The following is an 11,288-nucleotide window of genomic DNA, read 5'->3' as shown; positions in this document are numbered from 1 at the left end:
TAACATATGTATTAAGAACATAAATAACATGCAATTCAACCGTTAGATTTTCAAAATATATAGTAATGTTAATTTTATTAAAGGAAATTGTAGCCTTAGGTTACAACTAATTTTGTAGCTAAACTTTATTCTTTTCAAAATATATAGTCATAGTTAATTTTTTTAGTGGAAGTTGTAGTCATTAACTACAACTAAATTTGTAACCAAACTTTGTCTATTTTCTTTCATCATCATCAATTTGTTTTTCAAAATTGAATTTTTTTTTTTTAAATTATTTTGGGTTTGGATTTAAGTGCCAAATAAGTTGGTCAAACATAGAGCTGTTTATAGAAAATAATGTTGGTTTATCATAGATAAAAGGTTTTTTTTTCTTTAAATTTTCCTTTATATAGTAAAATTTGTTCTTGAGTTATGTATAATGAGTTTGATACATGAGTGTGTAATACAAGGAATTAAGAAAAAAAAATTATTTGATTAAGTTTGCAATTGTTTGTTAATGATTGATTATGACTTAAAATAATAATAATTACTTTTAATTGTACTTAAAGGAATAACTTATTAGGGAAAGTCGGGGTCATACCATAGAGGACTAATTATTAATTAAAATTGTAATTTTATGGCTTTTTTTCATATTAACTGTTGAGTAATGATCGACTCAAATTGTTGAGTAATGCTATAGTTTCAAAATATTTTACAATATTTTTACAAATTATTGATGTGATCAACTTCTTATTGGTTTTATCTAGTCTTACTATTAACATCACTTTTTCATTTATCAATAACTACTCACCACATCAGCAGTTTGTAAAAAAATTTGTAAAAATTTTTTGTATCTCTAGCATTACTCTTAATTATTTATTCATGTTCTAAAAGATAAGGAGATGCTAATAGACGAATTCAATTCAATAAAAGATTGCTATAAAGCATAACTGTGATAAGAGATGTTAAATTCATCACAAAAAAAAAAAAAAAAAAAAAAAAAAAAAAAGAGGTGATAAGAGATGTTAAATTCTTCTTTTAATATATTTTGTACATCTTTATAGCAAATTAAATAGTTTGCGTAATACATTTGAGTTTAGAAAGATTATAATATGTTAAATTTGATCATTTTCTATACAATATATTTATAAATTATGACTAACATATGTGCATTATTCGCCCCCAAGTAAAAATCTTGGCTACACCATTAGATGGGACACCTATAATCCAACTCTACCATGCCTTGCCATCCCTATTTGTAACTAACATTTTTGTTTTGTTAGTAATTAAGTTATAGACTTGTGGGTTCTAGTTAACTTAATCGGTAAAAAAATCTCTGATAGTTGTATAAGAGATCTGGAGTTCAATCCCCGCCTATACCAAAAACTAATTGGTGTCTTGATCTGATGATAAAAAACTATCATCAAAAGCGAACATCATAAGTTGAAACTCTCTCCAAAAAAAGTTATTGACTTACACATACAATCTCACCAATACAATATATTTTACTGTAATTAAAAATATATTAAGCCCAAATTTGTTGACATTTTCACAAGGAGGAGAACTTGGGTTTAAATCTCCTTCCTCCCAATTGTTGAAAGTGAAAAAAAAAAAATATATATATATATATATATTTATATTAATGCAGTTTCTTGTAATTGAGTTTTTAATCCAAGATGAGGGAAAAAGAATAGGAGTATTGATGTTTTGTAAATTGTAACAAATTTGACAACCAAATTAGGAACTAAGATTGACTTAGGAGAATCCCTTGATTAGATTAAAATCAAGGACAATTATTGTTCCTTAATTTTAGTCAATCAAGGATATCAACATGTGCTAAATGTAAAATCATGATACGCTAACACTTCCATTTCTCTCTTAACCCAAATATTTCATATTTTACAACTCAACTGAGCTCTTCTAAAAAGTTACAGAATTTGCTTCTTTATATCAAAAAAATAAAAAGAAGAACGAAACAGATTATGTACACAGTGCACTCTTTTAATTTACACACTTTATAAGCAGGCATATAACTTTACCTTCTTCATTTTAATTGATTTTACAAAAAAAATAATTACATGTGATTGCAATTAGCATACACTTAACATCCAAATCAGGAATTCTCTATAGAGGCCCACTCCTCTTTCTTTTTCTCCTCTCCAGATTTAGACCAGGCTATCCAGCACAAATAGGAGCTTCTGTTGTGGCCAAAAAGGACTAAAGAGCGGTGGAAACTAAAATCAAAGAAGCATCGTGATAACTAGTGAGAAGATCACGAGTAGAGTAAACATCAAGTCTTCTGTGCAATGACCTGCAATGTATGAATGGAAGATTTCAGAAAGGAATTTACTTAAAGAGACAAATAATTGCCAAAGTCAGCATTATAAAACTAAGTTCAGCTGTATTCTAGAGCTACTAAAATAGAAAATCTTGCAACTAAACCATGTAAGAAAATTGCTTCATGCTTGCATGGAACACACCCGGCTAACCAACTCAAGAGATCTTCTACTACATGCATCATGCATCTGAAATGATCATTCAAGGGGAAGTAAACACCCAAGTTACCAACAAGGGAAGCAAAAATGAATCACAAATAAATACCAGCCAAATTTTGGTTTTAATAACAAAAATACTAAGTGAGTGTTTGGATAGCATTTTGCGTCCACGTTTTTGGCTGAAAACTACCTGGGTCCCACGTTTCTGTTCACGAACTTCACAAAAAGATGAAAAACACAGATGAATTATTTTGTACTATTCATGTTAATATTCAGCTGAAGTTACAGTACTTTCAGCCCAAAAAATCAGCTAGCTTATAAATTATTTTGCTACAGTCCTTTCAGCAATAAGTTTTCAGTTTTCAGTTTTCAGCAAAATAAGCGGTATCCAAACAGACCCTAATTACATTTGTAATGGCATTTGTCATGAACATCTAGGGGAAGTGAGTCTAAACAGAAGTGTTGTTAGAGTTGAATAAGCTTCTAAAGAATATTGTGAATTCCAACTAGTTCCTCTACGAATTTCTTTAGTATTGTACCAGATGAAATTATTAGCATGAGTTTACTTCAGAACAAACTATCTAGCAGATAATATTTATAATGCATGTGATACCAGTTGATATGCTAAACTGATAAGAGTTCAGCCAGGAGTTACGAGCCTGAGATATTACATTTTGTTTTACCAGTATAGTAACTTCCACAGAGACAATCCCAATTTAGTGTGGATTTCGGGTTAGTTGAGTTGAATCAAGTATCATATCATGTAACCAACAGAAGAACTCTAAAAGAAAAAGGGGACAAAAGATGTGTCTTCTTTGCACAAATTAAAAACTGAATTGTATTAGTGCAGCAACATAGTTCTAAGTCCCTTACCACTTTGTGAAGAGGTTGCTGTGGGAAGTGCTGGAAGTTTGGTTGCTGCAATTCCATTGAGCCAAGGAAAAAATCAATAAGAGGGGAGAAAAGACAAAAAAAAAAAAAAAAAAAAAGAGCAGATTTGCGGGTGGGGGTTTAAAGTGGAAGAAGCAGAACTTTGTACAGAAAAAATAAATTCAATTGACAAAAGAAAAGTGAAAATTCTGGCCCTACTTTTATTGCAGGAAGAAGCAGGTGCGTAAGATTTAGAGGGCCAAGGAGCAGCTATGTTATCATTAAGATCACAAATGAAGCTGATCCCCGAAGTTTTATCATATGTTGCATCTGAAGGTGAGCTTGGTAAAAGGCAGCCAGACTCTAAAGAAAAGACAGATGAAACAAGTTACTTTTCTGAAGTCTCACTGTAGAATGGAGTTTCCAAGTGTAAATGTAAGATTTAGATTACTAACATTTACATTTTGCAGTGTAATGCATGTAAAATTATTAATAATAATTCATAACTGTATTATTTTTTAATAAAATAAATTTAAGGACCAAGTGTACGCCACAACTTGCATAGTATCTAACTCCATTCAAGTTTCATCATGATTTAAACACATCTCCCTAGAGAGAGGCAGGACATGCACTTTCATGGTCATATTTATTAACTTAACCAAATAAGAGCAGAGGCTCAATGTAGCAAGGCTGGGATACTTTTCAAACTCTGATCTCAAAGACACTAGTTTTTATGTAGACTATTACAAAACCAATCTTCTAAGGTGATGAAATTGACTAAAAGACTTGCATCCTAGAAGATCGGGAGGCACAAGGAGCAAAGGGAACAGCCAACAAGTTAAATAAAGCGTCTCCTATATATATATATATATATATATATTAAATCACCAATTAGAAGACTAGAGGTGCACAAGTGTTAACTAAAAGGAACATCAAAACTGAAACCTCCAAGATTACGAAGTTTAAAAAGCTACATAGCAGTATTTTCAAAATAAAAGCATTACCTTGTGATCCAACTGGTGTATTGCATTTGTAAATTTCACCATCACGAACAAATGAATCACAAAGAAGAACATATATCAATATCATTTCTTCCTACAAGGTTGAAATAGGAATGCATTCGCTCATTTGGGGGGCATATAATAAAACTGACCTTGAAGAGAGAAATCTTTGAGGTTTATATGACAAAGATTATAAACATCGTAGGAGATATTGTTTTTCTGTAACCTCATGCCAAGTGATGCAGCACATTTCAAGGCTTGCAAGTTGGTGAGGAAACTCTGCTGTTGCAATTGGGACACATAACTCTCCATGGATTTGCAGCAAGAAGTCTGGTTACTTGTAACACTTCCACATTCTTTCACAACATCTGTCATGTTGGGAAAAACCAGTGGACAGACTGAACCAGATAGTAAAACAAACTTGAAGATCAGAAAGTCATACGTAGAACAGATTGGTCCAAATCATATTGAAAAAGCACCTCATATGGTTTTTGTCATATTCTAAATTTCCAAGATGTACGAGTTCTTTATTTTCTTTTTATTTATTATTTTTAGTTTTCATGCTAACCTTTATTTACATTGCAATTTGAAAGTCCTCTAAGAACACTATTTGCTGAAGAAGGATCAAGTCTACTGGCCAGAAATCGGAGGACAAGATTTGTGCAATCATCAATCCTTCTTGAGAGATCAGGTGAGATAGAGGCCCCATCCGTATTTGACATACCATTTAACGCAATTTTTCTAGCAGCATCTAGTATAGCAATTTGGCAAACTTGGGTACAACACTCATTGACAGGATCAATCCTTCCACAAGCGGCCAAAAGTCCAGAAGAGTCCACAATCCTCTCAAATTCATCAACATCAGTGACGGGGCAAGAGGCTTCTGTGAGGTTCTCTGGGTGAAACGAACATATATTTTGGAGATTATCATTTGCTCCTTGACTCACGAGGATCTTCTCAACGTCTGAGAGGCAATGCTTAGAATGAGTCCTGTTCAAAGCAAGGATCCCAGAGTATTTACTGGACTGTCCTATAATAATCACTAGTGTGGCATCAAATTGAGGACAACATACTACATTAGCCAAATATGGTGCAAAAGAAGCCCAGCAGTCGGTTGCTGTTATGCTTATCACACTTTCAGCAGCTGAAAAATTTAATGTACAGAGTCCTGAAAGATAACCAGTAGAAACCAGTTAAACATTTGGATGGAAGAGATCTGAAAGGATTTTCATTATGATCTTCACTCCAAAAGTATCCAATGAAAAAAAATGAACTGATTCAACTTTTACATAGAATAAGAAGTACCACCTAGTTATCAAAAATGTGCCCATGAATTTTTTAGTCCATTTGTAGCTTCCACCTTTCCTAGTTGAGTATTACCATTTATATTTTTACTAGGGTAATATGCTTTTTATTCCTGAAATTTGGTGTAATTTCAATTTTGGTCTATCAAATCTTAAATGTTTGGATTGGTCCCTAAAATTTCAAAAAGGAAATAATTTAGTCCCTCCATCTATTTTTCTGTTTATTTGACTAAATGGATGTTGAAACACCCAATATTTTTCGAACCAAATTGATCAAACTACAGATTTATCATTAAAGGGACCAAAATCGAACTGATCCCAAATTTAAGGGACCAAAATCAAATTAACACCATATTTAATGGAACAATATCGAACTGACCTCAAATTTTGAGGAAAAATCCGTACCTTCTAAATTTAGAGGACCAAAATGAAACTTACCAAAAATTTCAGTGACCATAGTTAAAATTTACCCTTTTTACTATTTGGTCAAAAGAACTATAACAAAACATCATCATTACTGAAGGCTATGGTTCATATTCAAAGATCCATCATCCACTCATTGTTTCAAATTAATATTTAGGGAACATTTTGAAACCCCCTCATTTTCTTACTTATTTAGTATTTTTCTTTCTAAACATTTTTTCTTTAAAAAAAAATCCTTTCTAAACAACTTTTTTTTTTTTTTTCGAGAAACCTTTCTAAACAACTTAGGTATTGGATTTGGGTTAAATTGTTATTTTTCCTACCATTTATGAAACACTTAGGAAAAGAATATAGTTGAATGAAATTTAATTTGGCAAGAGCCTTGGAGTTATTAAAACAAACTTTGGGGTACTTGTTTTGTTTTAATAAATAGCATCAATAGTTGAATAAAGCTTAAATTAGGGTCACTGAGCAGTTCTAAAAATATTGGTGGACCTCTAGCATTTCTCATTGAGAGAGAGAGAGAGAGAGAGACAAAGAGAGAATTAATTCCTAGTTTAGCTAGGGTTTTGGGATTGATACAAAGAAGAAACCTTAGTCTCTCTTAAGCATAAAGAGGGCTGTTGAAGGCTGCCAAGAAGGGACTTAGAGTTTTAGAAGTTGAGAAACTTAGCGAAGAAGAAAACCTAATCCAAAATTGTGAAGCTAAGCCTTAAAATCTAAGGTTTTGAGATTTTCACTAGGATTTCATTTCTATTCAAGAGGTACAAATATAATCACTACTAAATTTTTTTCAAAAAAAAAAAAAATAGGAACAGGAGGCTGCAAAAATTGTGCATAAGAGTTTCAAGAAAACCAAGAAGGATTAGAATCATTATTCATAATAGGATTTGATTAGGTGCCGCTTTGTATTGAATCAATATTATTGATATTTTTGCACGATTTTTGGAAACTTACAGACTTTATTCCTAATTTGATTAGAGCTCAAGATGCTCAATTTTAATGGGGAATAAGGTGTTGTTACATTAATGAGTTGATCAATTTACACTTAGGTCCTCTATAAGATTTCTTGATTGATTGATCCACCAGAAATCAGGCATGCTATAGAAGCATTAGTTTATGATCACCTGATTCCTCAAAAGTACCATCCAATTACTCACACACATGCAAACACACACACAGCATGCCAAAGTGTCTATAGTCCTTTAATCAAATTGATAGGCATCATTTATAGTGCTCTGAGCAGCAAATGATACTCTACATCTGCACTACACATGTATGTGCCTTGGAGGCTAAGAAAACTAGAAACTATAAATAAAGGGTTTTGCGTATCAAACCAAAAGGCAAAACCATCCCTACTCTAGTCCCTTCCCACCCATAGAGACAACAAGGAGAAAATGTCTCTGCTGTTGAATACCATGTTGACCCGTCATTGTGTTCCGCCAATTGCTTTCAAAGCAATTTGTGGGCATGAGGGTGTTGCTGCCTCCTAGGCTTCCTGCTCCTACTCAGTACCCTCACGCACACCCCCAGTGTCTCTCTGCCTGTTGGTCACTCCCATTCTGCACTCTTGGAACCCAAAACTGTGGAACCCATGAGTTAATCATGTACTTAAACTTGTATTATATGGATTTGGGGTGTGATGTGTTTGCTACAGTATAATGGTGATTATGCAGGAAAGATGAGTCAATATTTTTGCCAAGCAAATAAGAAACTTGAATAGAATAACTATTCCTAATCATTTATTTGGTTAAAACACTGTAATATATCCTTGAATCTATATTCCAAAATTTATCTCATTTGACCTTCTCACACATTGTCATTGTAGAGGTTAACTTGATTTAGTGGTTGATCTTGCCAATGATGAAGACTACACCACCATGTAATCTCCAACATCCATTCTCTTATAATAGCTCTAGAATCGCCCTATACTCTCGGTCCACAAACCACACGTCCATACTTACACTAGTGTTTTGCTGCATAAAACTTGCTACTTAATTATGACAAACAACTATTAATTACGGTTCTAGTTTAAACACACGTGGAGGACAGAACTACTTCATATGACACAATAGTTTGTGGCAATAGCCTTTAAAGATGAAATCACAGAGAATAAAGCTTCCAATTAAATTATAAGGCTTTGCAGTTGCCATAAAGGGAAGGTAAGGCAAACCTGATAATATCGGCACAGTGTTATTTGTGAATGGTGTCAACGGTGATGGAGCTAAAAGAGGAATAAAGGGTTGAGCGTCCCCACTTGGAGAGATATCCGGAGCCAATGCAGTGGACTTTATTTCCATAAGAACAGAATCTTTTGTGCTAGTAAGGGGGGCACAATAGGACTCACACAGGCCTGCATAGAGGTATATGTACTACTCAGCAAGTGACTCACATACACAGAGAGGGAAAGGCATAGAGAGAATAGAGCATGGTGGCATAAAGTACAGAGATTATAATTTCTACACATATGCTTCAAACTCCATATCTATGTGTGCATCTGTGAGAAGACATTTAATGTATTGATATGGAAGAGGAGAATGCATAATTAAATTTCAATTATTCACATGATTTGACATATTTCTCAAATAGTATATTTTAAACATATAATAGTTTACCATGAACTCTCTTGTTTTGTTTATCACACAAAAAAATATCTGATCTTTGGGTCAAGATATTAAAGCCATCGTAATGAGCCCAATTTCGAAATGGAGCATGAAATCTCAAAGATTCTCATGATCCATTTGCACAAACTGTTATGTGGTTCAGCCTTCTGGTAGTATATAGGCCTTTGACAATAGGAGCAGGAAAGAATCTATACATATCAATATGTTAAGTCATCTTCTCTTTCTTGATTTCCTCTATTTCTGCTTAGGGACCCAAACAGTAGAAACCTACAAATCTTTTCTTTCAGGCCACTTAGTAGTACAACAACAAGAGCTCTGAACTCTGAAGAATAAACGCCGCTGCCAACTTTAGCAGCTTAAATCTTATTCATGAATGCCAACAACTTGTTCAAAATAAAAAGTCTTTGCTGTCAGACTATAATGGTAGACAGCTCATTGGTGCTGCACTATTTGGAAAAGGTTTTTTGCTTCAGAACCACTAAATCTTCTTCTCTACATTTTTCATTATATAGATATGACACAATTTGAAACCTATAGCATCTATTCCATAATAATTGTTTTGTACAATCAAGCCAAGATATTAATAGGTTTCTTTTTGGTGTAGGAAGGATTTGAACCTAGATTCCTTATTTAAGGACAAAAGACTTTACCGTTTAAGTTAACTGGAATTCACACTTTTCTCTACATCGATAATATGCTTTTAGACACAAGATTCAAGTCAACACAACCAAGCTAGGGGCTATGAATTTTGTCACAACATTCAGATGGGTAGTTCCAATAACTCAACTAACATTAAGAATACTTCATTAGCCAGATTTGCGCAATGTGCATATACTTAAATATTTTCTATGATTCCAAAAAAATGAAGCTTTAAGGCTGTGTTTCTTTTTGCCAAGAGTGCTGGAAAGAAAACTAACAAGTTTCTGTCCTGTAAAAGCTTTCTTTTGTTCAAAAAAGTGGAACTTACCCTAACAATATTTTCTCCATTTTTTGAACTTTAATGAAGTTGCAAACCAGGCCTTTTTCCAAATTGACCAAAATAGGAGTATATCACTTTGGTTCTCCTTAAAATTGAAAAGCCAAACCAACTCTGACTTAAACAAGAGACACACACAGTCCAATGTGCTAATACACAATGTATGTACCAGAAAACCCAGTATTTCCCATCCTAGACATAACAGTGTCAAGATGACCAAAATGAGACTTTGACAGAAATCACAAGAAAAATATAAATTAAACATTAGTAGCTATAAGGGCAAAAAGAAATAAATTATTAAAATAAACTGAGAAGCAATGACCAAAAAGAAGTAACAACATCAAAATTCACAATGCAGCAAATAACCCAACAGCACCAACTAGTTCACCTCAAAGGATAGCAAATTTTTCCATAAAGAACCAACAAAGAATTTGACAGAAATCAAACTGCAGTAGTAGTAAAAGTGTAAAACAGTAAAGAAACATGGAAATAAGCAATGAGACAACTTACAGAGAAGAAGAAATAGAGCAAGTTGAATAGTGGGAGTGAAAGAGACCCTTTGTCCCATATAATTTACTGACTTTCAAAGAGAATGCGATCAACAAAACTATGTGAGAAGAGAAACACATTGAGAGCCAAAACAACTAAATTTGAAAACAAATAGTAGAAAGTCAGAGAGTTGTGTGTGTGTGTCTCTGTTTTTGCGTGGAATGTAATGTGAAACCAAAAACTTAAACTTGGCTAGTTGCTACAAACAACTTCACGGTTCGCACGTGTGGAGGAAGCAAAACACGTGAGGTTCACGTGTAAAGCACGTGATGGATAAGACTTGAGATTTGAGTTTGAGAGGAGGCACGTGACGTGAGTGAGTTGCTTTGCTTTGCTTTGCTTGGGTTGTTGAGTTTGTGTTACCTCCTAGTGCGGCAGCATTGGTTGCTTTTGGATCCGTACGATGCCAGGAAAGGAGAGGAGAGCCGTTGGATGAGAGGAAATAGTAGTCAGAGGTTGCCTTTTTTTTCTTCTCTAGATCTCTTTTTGAGGAAGACAATTAAGACATTAATTTAAACTATTGGGCATCTTGGACCAAGAAACTATTGGGCATCTTGGACCAAGAGCACAAGATTTGTGGCCCACAAGGCCTGTCAATGACAAACTACGATTCAAAACTTCAATTCAATTTTTCTTCTTCTTCTTCTGAGGTTTTAGTGTTCTACTTAACTTCTTTTCGAAGTTTATTGGGCCCCTTTTTGAAATTATATTTGATATAATTTTTTATAGATACATTAACCAGTTTTATAATATTACAAGTGTATTTTGACAAATAGTATAGATTACATTTTTTTTTTTTTAACTCTTTTTACTTACAAAATTTCAAAATGATATAAAAATGATCAAATTTCATGTTTTTTATATTCTAAAACTTTACCTAAAAGTTGAGTTTATAGATCAAATATGAAATAACATTTAATTTAATACGAAATTTAATATGTATTAACTATTAATCAAAGATGGAGTGAAGATTTCGAGTTTGGGGCCAATGATTTGTGGACTAATCTGTAAAATTATTCTGTAAAAGGGGGCCAAGATTTTGAAGGAATGGGGCTAAGTTTTATTTT

The 11,288-nt window shown here is 33.2% G+C and overlaps 1 protein-coding gene across 3 annotated transcripts; it reads right to left on the bottom strand.

Moving 5' to 3' along the window:
* Positions 1–1,843: 1,843 nt before the first annotated feature.
* Positions 1,844–10,521, bottom strand: LOC115955047 (uncharacterized GPI-anchored protein At1g61900-like). 3 transcript variants are annotated; one of them, XM_031073084.1, is made up of 8 exons: positions 10,183–10,518; positions 8,246–8,425; positions 4,914–5,513; positions 4,498–4,713; positions 4,349–4,360; positions 3,564–3,707; positions 3,348–3,392; positions 1,844–2,290 (listed from the first exon to the last, which is right to left on the bottom strand). In XM_031073084.1, exons 1-8 carry the CDS (start codon positions 10,238–10,240, stop codon positions 2,220–2,222), a joined length of 1,326 nt encoding a protein of 441 aa, XP_030928944.1. In that variant the 5' UTR covers positions 10,241–10,518; the 3' UTR covers positions 1,844–2,219. The 3 variants fall into 3 exon arrangements, with proteins under 3 accessions (XP_030928944.1, XP_030928943.1, XP_030928945.1); XM_031073083.1 differs by having other exon boundaries at positions 4,498–4,743; positions 10,183–10,517; XM_031073085.1 differs by lacking the exon at positions 1,844–2,290 and adding an exon at positions 2,306–2,504 and having other exon boundaries at positions 4,498–4,743; positions 10,183–10,521.
* Between the last annotated feature and the right edge of the window lie 767 nt (positions 10,522–11,288).

The sequence above is a fragment of the Quercus lobata genome, chromosome 8 (genome assembly GCF_001633185.2).
Source record: "Quercus lobata isolate SW786 chromosome 8, ValleyOak3.0 Primary Assembly, whole genome shotgun sequence".
Taxonomy (NCBI): domain Eukaryota; kingdom Viridiplantae; phylum Streptophyta; class Magnoliopsida; order Fagales; family Fagaceae; genus Quercus; species Quercus lobata.
Note: the sequence above shows the minus strand (reverse complement) of the source record. Positions and strands in the feature narration are given on the sequence as shown.

Coding starts and splice junctions, on each gene's coding strand:
- LOC115955047 (XM_031073083.1), bottom strand. CDS start 10,240: ATGGGACAAAGGGTCTCTTTCACTCCCACTATTCAACTTGCTCTATTT. Junction 5,514..8,245: donor CACTGTGCCGATATTATCAG/GTTTGCCTTACC, acceptor GTTATCTTTCAG/GACTCTGTACATTAAATTTT. Junction 2,291..3,347: donor AGCAACCTCTTCACAAAGTG/GTAAGGGACTTA, acceptor CATACATTGCAG/GTCATTGCACAGAAGACTTG.